Source organism: Carassius auratus, chromosome 41 (assembly GCF_003368295.1).
Source record: "Carassius auratus strain Wakin chromosome 41, ASM336829v1, whole genome shotgun sequence".
NCBI classification, from domain to species: domain Eukaryota; kingdom Metazoa; phylum Chordata; class Actinopteri; order Cypriniformes; family Cyprinidae; genus Carassius; species Carassius auratus.
Genome location: NC_039283.1, coordinates 23,463,113 through 23,479,865, shown reverse-complemented (window position 1 = coordinate 23,479,865; position 16,753 = coordinate 23,463,113). Strand labels below are relative to the sequence as shown.

Genomic DNA, 16,753 nt, shown 5'->3' with positions numbered 1-16,753 from the left:
ATTGTGTAAGGAAAGTGTTCAGGATGGAGGGGAGAGGGGTTCCGATGATTTTTGTAGCTGTGTTCACTGTTTGCTAGAGGGTCTTGCAGTCTGCTGCACTAAGGTTCCCGTACCAGACATTATGTAGCTGGTCAGCACACTCTCTATGGTTCCCCTGTAGAATGTGGTGAGGATGGGTGGAGGGAGACTTGCTCTTTTCAGCCGGGGGAGAAAGTGTGGCGCTGTTGTGCCTTTTTGGAGAGTGACATGGTGTTTGTGGCACAGGTGAGATCCTCTGTGATGTGCATCAATTCTACATCCTTTTCTCAGAGACCCCATAAATCAGTGCACTGAAAGATTTCTAAAAACACTACACCTCTTTCACTCTTTCTCTCTCTTTGTTCCTACTGTTCGCTTTATTGTGTTTTCTTTTAATTAATTAATTCATTCATTAATTCATTCATTCATTCATTAATATACAGTAGGCCTATATCTTTTGTGATTTAAGGTAGAAGAATGATCTTTTTTATATTAAAGTTCAATTGTAATAATATTAATGGAATTTGAATGGGAAATAACACAAAGAAAATACATTTCAACAGAACATTGTGCCTAAAAAATTATGATACTATATATATGTAGGCTATCTCTCTCTGAAAGTACAAGTGTGCAGCGTCCTGGCCTTCTAATGACAGAAGGACAGATAAAAGTATTAGATAATGATAGAACTGTACAGTCATTGTTCTGGTCCTTTTCTAGGTCATAAAGCGAAAAACGCTTTGTTCTCAGTGCAGTGTTACTGGAAACGAAGGCTACATCGATTAAATCGTCACTCGATTGGTTGAACTTTCTGTGCATATTACTAATGTCTGTTTAAAGCCATCTTTTACTGTCTATGGTTTAAAGGTGGCGGCTTAATGTTATTAAAAATAGGCCAGTGAGCGTTGTGGATGTTCTGGGGAAGGGTTTAAGGGACAATCAGATATATAGGGCTGTTTTAACCTTTATGGAGGTTACAGGTCTATGCTACAGGATATAGAAATATAGGGTCTGAGGGTGAGATGTATGATGCCTCTGCCTCCCTTAAAGGCTGAAGAGCCCAGTGTGGAAGTTGGAGGAACTGAACACGCAGCGTCAGCTGAAGCCTGGGCTCTGATCCTTTGGGGTGGGTGGGGTATCCACCTCCCTTCAATTTGTTTTTTTTGAAAACAATACAGATTCATCACCCAGGTGGATAAAATATTCAGTAGGTGGCGGTAATGCTCCTATGGAGTGAACGGCCAAACAACTGAAAGAAGAAGAAGAAGATGGCGGCTTACATGAACTGAAGGGGCATATGCGTTCTGCGAGAGTATATACAAATTAAAGGCGATTCCTATATATAATCATAATGGTTTTAATAAACATTTTTCGATCTACAGTGTTGGGCTTACGGACATGGAGTGTATTTTTAAGCGCAAGGAAGTGCAATACTGTCTTACCTACCTTCAAGCCGTCTCGATGCAGATTTTATGCGAACTCGACGTTAAACGGTATTTGTATACGTAAGTATTACATTTTTGACATTTGAGCTCTGACTCAACGACCAATAGACTGCTTCAGCATGCTGTCTTATATGCACATATTCACAGACACATGAGACTGTTATAGTTATTGTGATTGATGGGTTCTTTCAACACTTATCCCGTTTTTGTTTTAATTCACAGACACAATTAAGCATTATCTCTAACTTTGAGGTTGAGTTTTCATCAAGTTAACCCAGATGGGTTTCTTATTATGGCTTTGTGTTTATATTTTCTACAGTATTTACCCCTAGGGGGCTCCAAAAGCCCAGTCACATCATCAGTGTTTGTCTAATGAGCTTTGTTTAGTCATGTCCACATATTTTTAAAAGCTAGAATTTATCCTATATGATCCTATAATACCTGTCTATTTTTTCAATTGTGTCATTAATCATTTGTTTGGCTCTGTCTTCTTTTGTTTTGTATTTTACAATAATTTTCTATGGACCAGGTAGAACATTAGTGACCAGTTAAGACCATTTAGCCTTTTTGAATCATGTCACTTTTGTGTGTTGTGTGTCTTCACATAGCAAGAGCCAAAAACATGACCAAGTGTCGTACCATTCTACCAAAGTAAAAAAAAAAGCACAATTTCTCAATATTCTAGGCTAAAATTACTGAAGACCAGTTGAAGGGGAAAAAGCAAAAGATGGTTGTCATGTAGTGAGTAGCTTTATGACTAAGTGTGAATTGGCATCTCAGCAATGTGAGAAAATTAATGATTGTGGGTCTACTTTGATGTTGCAGTCTTGTTGGGGGGGGGGCAGGTGTACATTTGCTATTTGAGTCATGATTCCTGCAGTAATATTATAATAATATTTTCATTATCTACTACTAATGCATCAAGAATTAATTGTTTTATGCTTCGTAAAAGCACTGCAGTTATTTGTACTGCACATTTTGCTTTACCTGCAATACTTGATTGTATTGCTCATCCATATTGTTCTTATTAATAAACTAGTCTTTATAGTCTTGCTTTTTAGTCTTTAGTTGCTCTCTCAATAAAATGACAAGCACCTTACGGTATGTCCTTTGCTAAGGCTGCATGTATTGTGTAGGATGATAGATGGGGTTATGAAGTAGCCATTATCTTAAGAGATCTTAATCTATGTTTCCCTTGTGGGTTTTTACTATTAACTGTCCTTTTACTGATGATTTCTTATTCAAAGTGACATAAGGTACACTTAATACATGGAAAGTCCCTCTGGAATAAACTGGGGTCACTGCTGAGTGATGGCTCATGAATTGTCCTTCTCTTTTTGTGTGTGTTTTGAAACATATGGGTTATTGACCTTGATCTGTAACTGAGCTTGATCTTTAACACTACCCCTAAAGAAAAATTTAATCTGGCAACGCACTCAGGTCCTGAGCTTTGAAAGAGATGTTGCCACTATATTTCACACGGGTTACACCTCTGTTTCCCGCACATGTTTTCTTGTATTTGGGGAAAATGTAATGTGTGGGGGAAATGCTTTGAATTACCAGTTCCTGCAAGACTTCTGAGCTATGAAGGAGTGGGTGTATAGGGTATTTAACACCCTTAAAAGTTTATTGGTTTGATTTGTGAAACCAAACTTAAGAGATTTCCCCATGTATTGAATTTATAACTCACACATTTGCATAGAAATGCATCAGCAAATCACTTACCCATTTTTTTTTGTGCCTGTAAGTCTTTTTCTTAGTAATCTGAGTTAACTAGGTCAATGTTCAGCCTTCTTTGACACTTTGCTAATTTAGTAGTACAAGTATGCTTAGCTGACTCGTTTAACCCAAAATTTAAGTGCTGTTATCATTTATTCACTCTTATGTTGTTGTTCCAAAGCTCTATGACTTCCTTTTCCTCTAATATAGATATTTTTTTTGTCTATCCAATGGAAGTCCATGGTAAACTAAACTGTTGTCTAATGCAGAAGAAAGTCATTCAGGTCAATTTTTGAATGACACGAGGATGAGTAAATGATGACAGAATTAAATTTTTAGGTGAATGATCAGTTAAAAGTTATTTATTTATTTAATTTATTTCGGGGGACATATTTATTCACTATTAAAGGGATAGTTCACCCATAAAGGAAAATTATGTCATTGATGACTCGCCCCTCATGTCGTCCCAAACCCGTAAGACCTCCGTTCATCTTCGGAACACAGTTTAAGATATTTTAGATTTAGTCCGAGAGCTCTCAGTCCCTCCAAAGAAACCAAAGAAAAGTTTTCCATAACATATTCATATTTACTAACAAATTCTGCTTTAGCTTTTTTTATGATGTTACTGTACTTGACATCATTTGATGTGCTAAATGCATTTCTAGCTGCAATATTACCATTTAACCATTAGGGGGTAAAGAGGATGAGATCAGCTACAGATACACAGTTTACACTCTCCCCAAGTTTGCTTGCAAACCACTAAAGCTATTAAACTCTAAATAGAGCCTTTTTTGCTTCATGGGTTCATCAGTAATTTTCTAAAACATATTTATTTTAAGCACTTAAAATTTGAGAAACCGCTTAAAATATATAGTAAATGTAAAACTGTGTTCAGTTTCGTTTGAATCCAGTGCTTGTCATTTTATAGTTACCTTTTTATAGTTACCTGATATGACAATGCAAGAGTAATAAACAGTGTAAGAACATTTCACAAGTTTGTCTTATTTTACCTTTTTTTGATAAGTGGCATCATGGCAGTCTCACAGACGTGTCTTTTCCTTGAGTGGGTGTGTGGGAAGGATGTGGCCGACCAAATCACCCCCACCCTTAGTGACACTTTGTCACTACTGACGTGTTTTAAATGTTGTTTAGCTGGAGAGGAGAGTGACTAAAGCGTTGACTTTGGCTAGTGATCTAATACTTTTAAACACCTCCTTTTCAAAGGGTTCAACATAATTTATAATTATTAAAGCAGACGTGCAATAATGGACTTGTGCACTTATGGATTATTCTTTTTTTTAATAAGCATTTTAAAGTGACTCAGGAAATATATATTAACTTTACTGTTCATTATAGGTTGTGAAACCCTCCTAAACCAACCAGTGAGGCAGTATGCTTGGCCCTCTAGAAAGAAACAAGGTATAAGAGAAAATAATTAAACCTCTACATATACAGTCAGTTTGTTAGCATGTCTGTTTGATATCAATTTCTGATAGGACTCATTAACTGTTTGCTTTATTTTCTTCATAGAGTTCCCAAGTCAGCATTCAGGACCTTCATCCATCCTTGCTGAAGCATGAATATGCATCTGTCCCACTTGCACAGTCGTATGGTCTTGTTTTTGTACTTTCCATTATTGCATTGAGCCACTCATACTTGTATAACACTGATTGCATGCTTGGGATTAGGAAGTACATGATTTCTTCAGACTTCCTTTATGTGCGTGAATGCAGAATGGTAGCAGTATTATGTCATATCTTTGCAGGGTGGATGATGTGGTGAAGAAACTGCTTACGCTGGAGCTTTCAAATCATGTATGGGTTTTCATTTAGTTTTGGTTCTTTATTTAATATTTACATAATTCAAAATATGGTGGAATAACCTCAGCTGCAGTATATTTAAAGTAACTTTTCATTTTCTAAGTCACAATAAATGGATGTTTTCACAGTCAGGGCTTTAGTCTAAGCAAGGCTTAGGCCATAGTTCAATTAGGATATTTAAGTATCTGTTTAAACATTCCTTAAAAAAAAAACATTACTGGAGTGCATCTTCAGACAAAACAATGGCACTGATACATTTTAGGAGTTTCTTTTAGTAAAACATATTTTAACTTGATTATCTGTCATAATGTGTTCCTTTTAGAGTGAAAACTTTGTTTGAAAGAGGAACAGCTTATTGCCAAGGTGCAGAGGGATAGGAACGACCGCAGCTCAACAGAAGTCAAGGGCAAGTTCTCTTTTTTTTTTTAAGTTGACAATCAGTGCTTTAACCTTACTGGAATCTCAGAAAATAACTCAATCATGTGGAATGTCCTTGTTTGCATTACAGTGGCGATTTTGACAGCGCGTATTCGCAACTTCCAGGAGCACTTGCACAAGCACCCTAAGGTAAACACAGCTTTTTCAGAAGCGTGACTTTTTTTAGGCCTTTTGTAAAGGTGTCAGAACATTTGTCACCACTCAACTTGATTAACACCCACAGACACAAACAGGATATCCTGTGCATATGATTGAAGCATAAGCACCCGTTCAGAAGTTTGGGATCAGTACATTTTATTTGAAGAGTTTTATTCAGCAAAGACACATTAAATCAATCAAAAGCAGTGCTGTTCTTTTGAACTTCCTACTCATCAAAGAATCCTGATCAAGTGCATCACAGTTTACCATACTGATAATAATAATAAATGTTTCTTAAGCACAAAATCATCATTATAAAATGTTTTCTGGCGGATAATGTTACACTGAAGACACTGAAGTAATTGCTGCTGAAAATTCAGGTATAATAAACATTCAAATGGAACAATTATTTTGAATTCTAATGATATTTTACAATATTACTGTTTTTACTGTATAAATAAATGCAGCCTCATTGAGCATGGGGGGGGAGTTAAAAATGAAGACAAACTATTTATATTCTAGTCGTCTCTTTCTGGTCATATTTCTTTATTGAAAATGTTCATAATTATTTTGATAAACTCTGCTTGAAAAACTGAGCTTTACAGGAACCCGATGGCAAAATGTTATTGCAAAAATAGCTGAAATAAGGAAGTTAGCCGTGGGAAAAGCTTTAGAATCTGTTTGCTGAACTCACTTTATTTCATATTATGTTTAAGGATATAAATCATTGCATGTGCTAGTTTATATGAATAATTGTAAACATGCTCATGTCATAAGGCATAGTTTTATATATAATATAATAGTTTTATAATTTTATATATAAGTCCATGCAACCAAAAGCAATCACGTCTCTCTTCAGAAGACTTGCACTTAACTGCTTGTTTCATTTGTATTACTTTTACAATGGATTACTTTTTGTACTTTTTAATGCGTCAAGTTTTTGGTTGGGTGGACTTTCAATGAATGGACAAAAAGGATGAGAGAATAGTCAAAATATTTTCAGTTGTGTTCCTGAAGATTAACAAAAAAAAAAAGACAGAATTTTCATTTCAGAGAGACAAAGCATAACAGCATAACTCTTTTGTTATATTACATCAGGATAAAGCTAACAAAAGATGGATGCTCATGGCCATCGACCGCAGGAAGAAGTTGAAGTTTCTTTGAAGGACCCAATATGATTCCTTCGGGAATGTGTGTCGAGAGCTTGGAATCACGTACACGTTCCCTCCTGAATATTATCGGCGGGTCACCCGACGTTGGCTGGCAAAAAAGGCCTTCTGCAATAAGGTAACATTCTCAGCTCAGCCAAAATGTCCCAGTAATTTTTTTTTTATTTTTTTATGTTGTTTACATAGTATTTTCTTCCACTCAGGTCTTTCAAGAAGTCCAGAAACAAAGGGCAAAGCAGAGAGAAAAACAGAGAGCAGCGGAGCCTATGGGAAAGGAGCCAACATCCTCTACAGAACCACAAGGAACTGCGGCATAGAGTTCAGACAGCTGACAAGACGTGCTGAAAAGTCCAGAAAAACAATCTGATGCATCCTCTTTTGATTCATACGTGACTTTCAAAGAAAAACTAAACAGAACCATCATGCTCCTCATCAAATTAACTGCATTTTGTCATTTATTTTCCCTTTTCAATGGTAAATCACTTATTTCTCTGAATCTTTTTTTACCTGCATCTAATAAAAGATCTTAAAATTCATTGTTTGGTCATCATTCCTCAACATACTGCTAAAAAAAAAAAAATTCTTATAATTATATCAGAATTACTTCACAGAAATCCTTTATTAGTTTCTCATACTCATTAGTTTTGAATTGGCAACTGATGAAGACCTGTGTCATATGCAAGAGACTGATGCATTGTGGTTGTGTGGCTAGTGCAAATGGTTTGGCTGCTCTCAGTTCCCTGAACTCTGTCATTTTACAAGAAATGCATGACAATCAGGTGAATGATCTGAGGTCAAACTATCAGTCCTTTACTCATGTGAGATTATATATTGATTGTTAAGAATTTTGGTAGGTCACATTTCCTATTACATCTCAGACCTCCCCCTTTTGCTTTGTGTGAAGCTTATATGCGTAAAATCGGAAACACTGCATACGAGAGTAGCAAACGCGGTGTGTTGGTGTGTCTCAACTTCCTTTTCAGCTGCAAACCCCAGATCAAGAGGCTCAGCAGAACACAAGGTACTTTTTAATAGTCTACTATTTTATGTTATAGTTTTTTTAAGATAACAGTTTTCAAAGCTATTAGTTTCTTATATCATGTTGTTATCAGCCATATTTATTTATTTATTTATTTAATTGTTAAATGTTGGTGGGATATAGACTATAAATATCTGTTAAAATAACCAGAGTAATAAGATCTGATCCAGATTTATTTTTATTGTATCTTTTTACATATTCAAATTTGTATGGGAATGTAAAATATTCTGTCCTGCAAGATTTTCTTTTTACGGTGGAGCACAAAAGAAGATTTTTTTTTAATAAAAGCATTTCAGCTGCTTTACACTCACACTAAACGTCAGATAGGTCAAAAATAATTTTGGACACCACTGACTTTCATTGTATAGGGGGTCCGAAGGATTTGTTTGTACACATGAAATAACAGTACAAATTTGGAATGAAATGTGGGAGAGTAAATTATGGCTTTTTTAATTTTGGGGTTAATTATTCCTTTATTAGCACAAAACACCCAAAAAGGCTTTATTATGAAATAAATATTTTCTTTCTAAAATGGTGACTAAGTGGTAGTTTGGAAGTGTCGTTTTTGTGTAACAATTGACAGATATGCATTTGTCACTCTTCTTACGAATCATCTAGGAAGGAAACCCTCTCGAGCCATATTCTCATTTTGCTGGACTGCTCATTTTGACTGACATGTCAAACCCAGTCATCACTCAGCCCGGTGCTGGATCATACGGTACAAATGTGCAGACTGGAGAGTGGAGCACCGGTCTTTGTTCTTGCTGCAGTGACCTACTTGTCTGTAAGTTCTGAGAGCAGTCAGCAAATCATCTGAATATGCAACCAACTTCAAAGATACCATTTTATTGGCACATTTTAGCTGTGGTTTAATATTTAGCCGAGGAGGATTCATAATGTTAGACAGCTTACTGCTTTTATCAGTGGCAGTCACGTTGTTTCCAATAAAATGCATGATCTTTGAGCATTTCTCTGCATTTTTCCATTGTCTAGGTGGCCTTGGCTTCATCTGTCCGATAGCTCTCAGCTGTTACACAGCAAACAAGTACGGTGAGAATGTATGTCTAGCATGTGTACCTGGAGGAATGGCTGCAATGAGGACACACATGCGACTGACCTATGGCATACAGGTAATTTATACCACAAATTAAGGACTGGATTTCCCATGTTGCATGTTTAAGAATTATCATCCATTGCTGTCGCCACTCGTTTTGTGCATATTATACAACATCTTTCTTTTTTCCTCTGCAGGGCACAATATGCAATGATGCTTTGATGACCTGTTGCTGTGGAATATTTGAAACATGTCGAATGGCCAGAGAAATCCGTATCAGGAATGGAGAGACCTAGTGGATCCATTTTACTAATTTCAGTCTTAAGATTCTTTTATAATTTTTAAAAAGCCAAATTGTCATTTAAATCAATGTGTCATTTATTAATATATTTATTGATTATTAAAGCCAGGAGAATTCAAACCAGTACAGCATTCATAAACATACATTTTTGGAAATACAAAAGCCTGACCAATACTGTTTACTTAGTCATAAAGTAGAGTGTTACATAAACGCATCTTAAAAGTCTTGAATTTGTGTTAATTCTTGCAATATTCATTTATACATTGTATGTGCTAACAATTTTCCTGTGATGCTCGAATTGTGTCAATCTGCAGCATTAATATGTTACTGTACAGGAACTGTGTGTCATATTTAACAACTACCCAAACACAGTAGGCTGTAAATGGAAATATTAATTCATACAACCAATCATAAAATAAAAAACAATAACAAAGCACATCTTTTCAAGCTGGTTACTGTTTTAACTCGCTTGCTGTCGATTCTAATATTAGTTTTGTTTCACAAACGACAATACAAATCATATAACTACTTTTACGTCAACACATAACATATAATCGTACAAATATGTTAACGTTACCTGATTTTCGTGTTGCATCATCGTGGCGCAGTACGAGCGCCTCTGATTGGCTGTTGTTGGCGGTGACCTGGCAACAGAGAGAGGCTTTACAGACGCTTATTTGTTCCGCAGGATCTTCAGTGAGCGCAGATAGCGTCTTTTTGTTGACAACCTGTGATTGCTTACCGATACTAGCTGCTCTTCATCCATCTCCAGAGAGGATGTCGACGCGAACGCTCCCTCTGCTCTTCATTAATCTGGGTGGAGAGATGCTTTACATCCTGGATCAGCGCCTGCGGGCTCAGAATATCCCAGCAGATAAAGCCAAGAAAGGTAGATGGCAGCTAATATACCAGGGAGTTGATAAAGCAAGTCATGTAACTTAATACTTGTATTTAAGATCATGGTTTATGATCTTTCTAAAGAAGCTGCTCGTTCGTCTGCTGTTGCTGTGCATAATTAGCCAGTTAGCCTGTGTGTGAATGCAGTGTGATGGCCCAGCTCAGTTACAGCTTGATGCATGAAACATGACTTTTATGAAATGTCATTATTTGTAAACAACATTTTTGTTGATGCCCTTGTTAATTTTGAGATTTTGGGCTATTTGGCTTTTCGTAATGGGTCGTTTCAGACTAGTCATAACTAGTCTAACATCCAAAAACACTTTGAAATGTTTATTGTAGTACTCCTATTGTAGTTAGGAGTTTTTTTTATTATGAAAATCTCTGTAGTTACACACTTGCACATCTATATTCTGAAGGCTTTTACAGCAGGGTTTGTACATAAACAATTTACCAGGTTTTATAAAAATAAAAAAATATTCCGAAAAACATGGTAAGAATGTCTTTTTTCTGGCTGTTAACAGTATTTTCTGATTTATGGAGTTCTAAAAATCTTTGACTCTTAATAGGTTTACAAAATAAAGTAACAGTAATGTCATCAATCACCTCGGGAAATATGGGGTATTTATTAGTTAATTGTCTTGCCGTGAATAATTTTCCTTTTTTTTTTTTCTTTTTTTAATTATGCAATAGATTGGATATAGAGTGGCCCTCCTTAAAATATTGTCATAAAATAAACTGTCATTTTGCATTGTTGACAAACTGTTTTCCTAATGAATGTTTTCAGTTGCTTTGACGCAATGTATTTTGTTTAAAGCGCTATATAAATAAAGGTGACTTGACATGTTACTTCTATTGCTGGCAACACTGTGGCTCAATTACAAACTCAACAGCTTGTCAGTATCATGGTTTCCTGTCTAATACACGGTCCTGTATCAGGGTTTCCTGTGTTTTTTGTTTGTTTGTTTTTTTTGCATTCTGAAATATTTTTAATTAACTTCAACTTAACTTTGCAGTTATGCCAACATTACACTTTGTTATCAGATGCCACAGAGGTCAAAAACTGAACCTGCAGATGTTCAGAATCTTGCAGATGTGATATACATGTATACATGTAGCCTATGCTGCTCCTGCTTTTTAGTTAAGTTCCTCCTAGGAACCTTTTAAATATATCCTTTTTAGTTTGCAACCTTTGTTGCAACTGTAGCAGATTGGCTAGAAGAGGACAGAAAAAGAGGTATTGTTAACATGCTGCTTGCTTTGCTGCTGGCCGTAGAGTAAAGTAGCGTGCGTGTGAACATACTACTGTAGCTCTCATAGACACTCGCTGTGTAGAGGGAGTTGGGGTTTCTGTGCAGTTTTAATTGTAATTTTCAATTTGTATTGTTTTTGCATGAAAGAGAGAAAATAGTTTTGTAGAATAAGAACCCCAAAGATTCAAAAAGCCTGCACAGTTATTTTTTTAAGTACTGAGATATAAATGAAATCCTCCATATGACAGTACATACGTTTCTAGCACTTGTGTTTTCCACAGTCAACATTTGATGACATGCCGTTTCTTTGTGAAACATCTGCCAAGACATTAAAGATTGTTTATTTTAAACTACATTTTGATTTATGTTATTTATGTTTATCAATCTTTCTTGGCAAACACTTCAGGACAGACTGCAATTCTGCTTGCTTGGTTTTCAGCTTCATATTTGCACAGAATAGCTTTTGACTCCCTGCCACTCTCTCTGTGTGTTTGTGTTGTGATAGTTATGAATGATATCATTACCACCATGTTCAATAAGAAGTTCCTGGAGGAGCTGTTCAAACCACAGGAGCTGTACTCCAAGAAGGCCCTGAGGACAGTGTTCGACCGACTGGCTCATGCCTCCATCATGAGACTCAACCAAGCTAGTATGGACAAGGTGAAAACTAATGCCAAGCATGCATCAACATTTTCCTGAATGAATTGTTTGCGAATATTTGAGTGCGATCCTTGCACATTTTTCAAGCGAGATCTTTTTACAAACATCTTTACCTCTTATGAATCGTTTTTTTCCTGTACTTTTGAATTATGCCAAAGTTATATAGTAACTTCTGTTCACTGAAATTATTGTAGTTGGAGCTTTGCTTTAAAATTCTCTTTAAATATTAGTGTTATAACAAGCCAAATAGTGTTGAATGGCTCCCTCTGGTGTTTAAAATGATTAAATGCTGTGCTCTTTTTATGCCAAGCTCTATGATTTGATGACCATGGCATTCAAGTATCAAGTCCTGCTGTGTCCTCGCCCTAAAGACCTCCTCCTCGTGTCCTTCAACCATATGGATGCCATCAGGGACTTTGTGAAAGACACTCCCAGCATCCTCAGCCAAGTGGATGAAACAAACAAGCAACTCATAGAGGTAGCTAGGGTCATATAGATTTTCAGGTTATTTTCATTGTCAAACTTTTAATTGTATTGTTTATATTTAAATTATGTGATTCATATTATTATTATATGTTTCCATTGATAGGAGTACATGGAATAATGTATTATAATATTATTATTTAATATTTGAACATGATATGTTAATTTTCTGTTTTATGTTCAATATTAATATTATTATTAAGCAATTATTTTTGCTGTCATCAGCTCCACTCTGGCTTTGAAAGTGTCTTCTTTTTTTGTTATTGTAACTCCTAGATATATACCCCTTTATCTGGTGGAGAGTTTCAGCTGCTTAGACAAACACTCCTCATCTTCTTTCAAGATATGCATATTAGAGTAAGTCTTTTCTTTATTCTAATATGTATGTTAATACAGAATTCTACTTAAAAAATGAATAAATTAAAAGTCCATGAAGGTGAAGAAAATAATAATTTTGACAAAGCTACCACATATTTCAATATGATATGAAACTTGTTTTTTAGGTATCAATTTTCCTGAAAGACAAAGTCCAGAACTCTAATGGGCGATTTGTCCTCCCGACATCAGGCCCTGTTCCGTATGGGATGCACATCCCAGGACTCATAAGGTTAGCAGGATCGGAAAAAACATTTTTCAAGTATTGAGGTGACTAAAGCGTTTAAAAGGATGAGAATGGCAGGATTTGATTGAAATGTTAGAAATAAATAGCCTCTAAATTTATAGTTGAAATTGTGCATATTTTGCTCTGAAATCATCTTCTTCAGTTAGAACTGACAGAGTCTGACGGTAAGTGTTTATAGTTAATTGCATTATCAAGACACTTGGACATTTTCTAAATATAGCAGGGTCTGTGTTTAGACTGTGACAGAAAGCAGTTAGCAGAGGTTAAGGTAGTTGAGATATAAGATTTTTCACATCACAATTTAGATTAAAAATGTATTTATGTATTCTGTAATTGGTCACCATTTGTTTTCTTTTAAATACATTATAAAAGTAAATATTTTGCATCTCACAAAGAATAGACATAAGGTCATATAACTTCATGAACAATAATTATATATATATTTATATATATATTTTATTATTATTATTATTTTTTTTCACAACTGTGTTTAATTCCCAGGATGTTCATCTGTAGTGGTGAGGAGCTGAGAAGGATGCAGTTCCGGGACGGTGGCAATTACAGCGCCACTCTCCGTGAGGGTTCTTTTGAAATGTATGGTGATCGAGTAATCAAACTGGGCACAAACATGTGAGCATCAACCGCTTCTCTCATAACACTCACTTCTACTAATATTCAATAGTGGAATCATACTTCTGTGTATCTTTAAATACTGCTGTGTAATTCATCATCTAATTATTATGTGAATAATTTAGCTGCAAAAATGAGCAAGGTAGCGTTTCACTGGAGCAACAGCTGTACAATTGTCCTATTTGTTCTTTCAGGTACAGTGTGAGCCGGCCTGTTGAGACGCACATGTCTGGAACCTCCAAAAACTCCTCACAGCACACCAAGGTAGGATTACGAAATTGCTCTTATTGTGAAAAGTTTAAAAAAAATTTTAATCTAGTTGACATTGATAAGTTGTGTCCTTTTCTTATATGCAGGTCTCTTTCAAAATATTTTGGAATGTTGGTTTATTAAATAGATTATAAATACTTATAAAAAAAAATGCATGAAAATGTGTAATGCTGATGTAACTAGCATGCATATTTTACAAAACTCATGCACTTCTGAAGGTCAACACAACTCCGAATCCTTTGGCAAAAGAAGAGCTGAACCTTCTTGCTAGACTAATGGGAGGTCTGGAGGTGCAGAAATCAGCTAACACTGACTCTGGCTTTCGTGTGAACCTTTTTGCCACAGATGAGGAGGAAGAGTGAGTCTTTATTTGAGTTTTGATACTTTTTTCTAAAGTCAAAATAGAATCTATCTAGTCTCACTAATAGATTTAAGACTGTGTCTCATTGGAACAAGGTGTGGTATTTCACCCCCAAAAAAAGCAAATATTATGGCATTTAATAATAGTAAGTAATAATTCTCATAACTGTAATACAGTGATTTTTTTTTGTAATTATTAAATTGATTTAACATTGTATATATTACCGTTTGGGTAAGATTTTTATTTCTTTTTAATTAATACTTTTTTTCAGCAGGGATACGTTAAATTAGTCAAAAGTGAAATCAAAGACATTTATAATGATAAAAAAAATTATATTCAAATAAATGATATACTTTTAAATTTCTATTCATCAAAGAATCCTATAAATGTATCACAGTTTCCACAAAAATATTTAGCAACACAGCTGTTTTCAATATTGATAATAATATGACAATCAGCATATTAGAATTATTTCCGAAGGATCATGTGACTCTGAAAACTGGAGTAATGGTGCTGAAAATTTGGATTTATTTCTGTAAGTTCAAAACTGCATTGTAAAATATATCACTTATTTAAAATTGTAATAACATTAAGCAATATTAATATTTTTATGTGTTTTTATCAAATAAATGGATACTTGTTCAGAACAAGAGACATGCTTTAAAAAACAAAACAAATCTATGATCTTAAAAATCTTAAATGTTCCAAACATTTGACCAACAGTGTCTATATGCAGTTTAATATATGCATGTATGTATACATAAAATTTTTTAACACTCTTTATGTAAAATAGAATTTATTACTTTTTATTGTGGAGTAAAATGGGACTCTGCCATGTTGAGGTTTCATACAAATATTGAAATCCAGCTTATCCCCACAGGGAAGCTTTAATATCAAGACCGGATGAGCTTTCCTATGAAGTTATCAATATACAGGCAACAAAGGTAAGGCTTAATGTTTGGATGCTTGGACAGTAATACACTTGAAGCTGTTTGATCCTTGGCCTCAGAAAACATTGTAATGCCTGATTACCATTGATCCACCCACACTGACACAGAGCTCTCAGCTTGTCTAATTGGTTTTTGACAGGCTAAAGATTCTCAGTCTTAACTTTAAACTACTGGAGGACCTTGAGTGTAAAGAAACGCCTCTGACTGGTTCATTTCAGGACAAACAGACCAATGCGGCACTGGCTAAGATCATGGGGGAGTTTGGAGAGACGGGTGAACCCGCCCCCAGTTCCAGCAGCAAGGGTGACGACCTCCTGGCAATGATGGATGGACTGTGACTTAAACTTGATGTTCCCTTTGAGTGAGCAAAGTAACTGAGCTGTTAAGCGATAAAGTGCTACAATGTCTCACTCAGCAACGAGGCCTTTTGTCTGGAGCTACAGAGACAACCGTATATATTTAGAACGACAGCTAAGCTCAATGAGAAATTTTCTCTTTGAGAATTTCACACAAGTTTTTGTCTCCCACCCAGGATGAGAAATGCAAATAGCAGGTGTAGAAATATTATTTGCATCTTGCTTTGGGACCGTATTCACTTTTTAAAATCCATTCAGTTTAGTTAATTTGGATCTACTGTGGCGGCAGTGGCATAGTCCATATCATCACATACTCCAGCAAATGGTTTGATATTGGTCTTCACAGAAACGTCTGCAAGGCTTTGTTGTCACAGACACTTCTGTAACATTTAGATCAGTGGACAGAATAAAATGCCTTTTCTGGACTGTCTTAGTTATCTAAGAGGAGAATCCGTGCACATGGAATTCATTTAAATCAGTTTGATGTGCAACCAAGAGATGCAGGATATGCATTCAAACAACAAGCACTGATTAAGACAGGGTAATGAAGGAAACCGAAGTGCACTTGCAGTAAATATTTACTGTAGATCCCAAAACTGGTTTACAGGAATCCCCAGGACAATTGGTGTGTGTATGTTTTTGTCTTTATTTAAAGGGAGTGCCACAAAGTCAGGTATTTCAAGCTCAAGAAATTAAAATTAGAGTGTGCAATTGCTGCATTATGTAAAGGGACAGTGTAAACACGAAACCACCTTTCCATGGAAAGAAAGAAAGCAATGCAATATGAATTGTGGATGAAATTGTTTATTTTTCATAACCATAATAGAGCTTATTTATTGAGGTTAATGTACTGAATGTTCATTTGTGTCTGTTTACTGTTTCATTATATTGAAACAGATCTGAATGTGAAATAAAATCTTTTTGCAAATAATGACTTGCCAATATACCAAAGGTTCATATTTGTTTTTAAATAATACTTACTTGTAGTAGTTCACACAAAAAATTAAAATTTACTTTGACATTTAGCATTACATCACTTGCTCACCAATGGATGAATGGGTGCCGTCAGAATGAGAGTCCAAACAGCTGATTTCAACATCACAATAATCCACAAGTATTCCACATGACTT

At 35.4% G+C, this 16,753-nt stretch overlaps 2 protein-coding genes and 1 pseudogene across 3 annotated transcripts; all 3 read left to right on the top strand.

The window, feature by feature from the left end:
* The first annotated feature begins 519 nt into the window (after nt 1-519).
* Nucleotides 520-7,283, top strand: LOC113059329 (28S ribosomal protein S15, mitochondrial-like; annotated as a pseudogene).
* A 331-nt stretch (nt 7,284-7,614) lies between these two features.
* LOC113059328 (PLAC8-like protein 1) lies at nt 7,615-9,575 on the top strand. Its single transcript, XM_026227756.1, has 4 exons — nt 7,615-7,768; nt 8,405-8,570; nt 8,780-8,916; nt 9,038-9,575. Exons 2-4 carry the CDS (start codon nt 8,462-8,464, stop codon nt 9,134-9,136), a joined length of 345 nt encoding a protein of 114 aa, XP_026083541.1. The 5' UTR covers nt 7,615-7,768; nt 8,405-8,461; the 3' UTR covers nt 9,137-9,575.
* Nucleotides 9,576-9,681: 106 nt separating this feature from the next.
* On the top strand, nt 9,682-16,278 carry LOC113059327 (protein OSCP1-like). 2 transcript variants are annotated; one of them, XM_026227754.1, is made up of 10 exons: nt 9,682-10,030; nt 11,797-11,951; nt 12,262-12,429; nt 12,711-12,791; nt 12,938-13,041; nt 13,558-13,686; nt 13,881-13,950; nt 14,175-14,314; nt 15,198-15,261; nt 15,486-16,278. In XM_026227754.1, the coding sequence occupies exons 1-10, from the start codon at nt 9,706-9,708 to the stop codon at nt 15,603-15,605; spliced, it is 1,356 nt and encodes a 451-aa protein (XP_026083539.1). In that variant the 5' UTR covers nt 9,682-9,705; the 3' UTR covers nt 15,606-16,278. The 2 variants fall into 2 exon arrangements, with proteins under 2 accessions (XP_026083539.1, XP_026083540.1); XM_026227755.1 differs by having other exon boundaries at nt 15,407-15,541.
* The last annotated feature ends 475 nt before the right edge of the window (nt 16,279-16,753 follow it).

Excerpts from the sequence above, each read along its gene's own strand:
- LOC113059328 (XM_026227756.1), top strand. The coding sequence starts at position 8,462 with ATGTCAAACCCAGTCATCACTCAGCCCGGTGCTGGATCATACGGTACA. Across the intron at positions 8,571-8,779 it reads CTGCAGTGACCTACTTGTCT|GTGGCCTTGGCTTCATCTGT; the intron begins GTAAGTTCTGAG and ends TCCATTGTCTAG. Across the intron at positions 8,917-9,037 it reads GACTGACCTATGGCATACAG|GGCACAATATGCAATGATGC; the intron begins GTAATTTATACC and ends TTTCCTCTGCAG.
- LOC113059327 (XM_026227754.1), top strand. The coding sequence starts at position 9,706 with ATGTTAACGTTACCTGATTTTCGTGTTGCATCATCGTGGCGCAGTACG. Across the intron at positions 11,952-12,261 it reads ACCAAGCTAGTATGGACAAG|CTCTATGATTTGATGACCAT; the intron begins GTGAAAACTAAT and ends TTTTATGCCAAG. Across the intron at positions 13,951-14,174 it reads ACTCCTCACAGCACACCAAG|GTCAACACAACTCCGAATCC; the intron begins GTAGGATTACGA and ends GCACTTCTGAAG.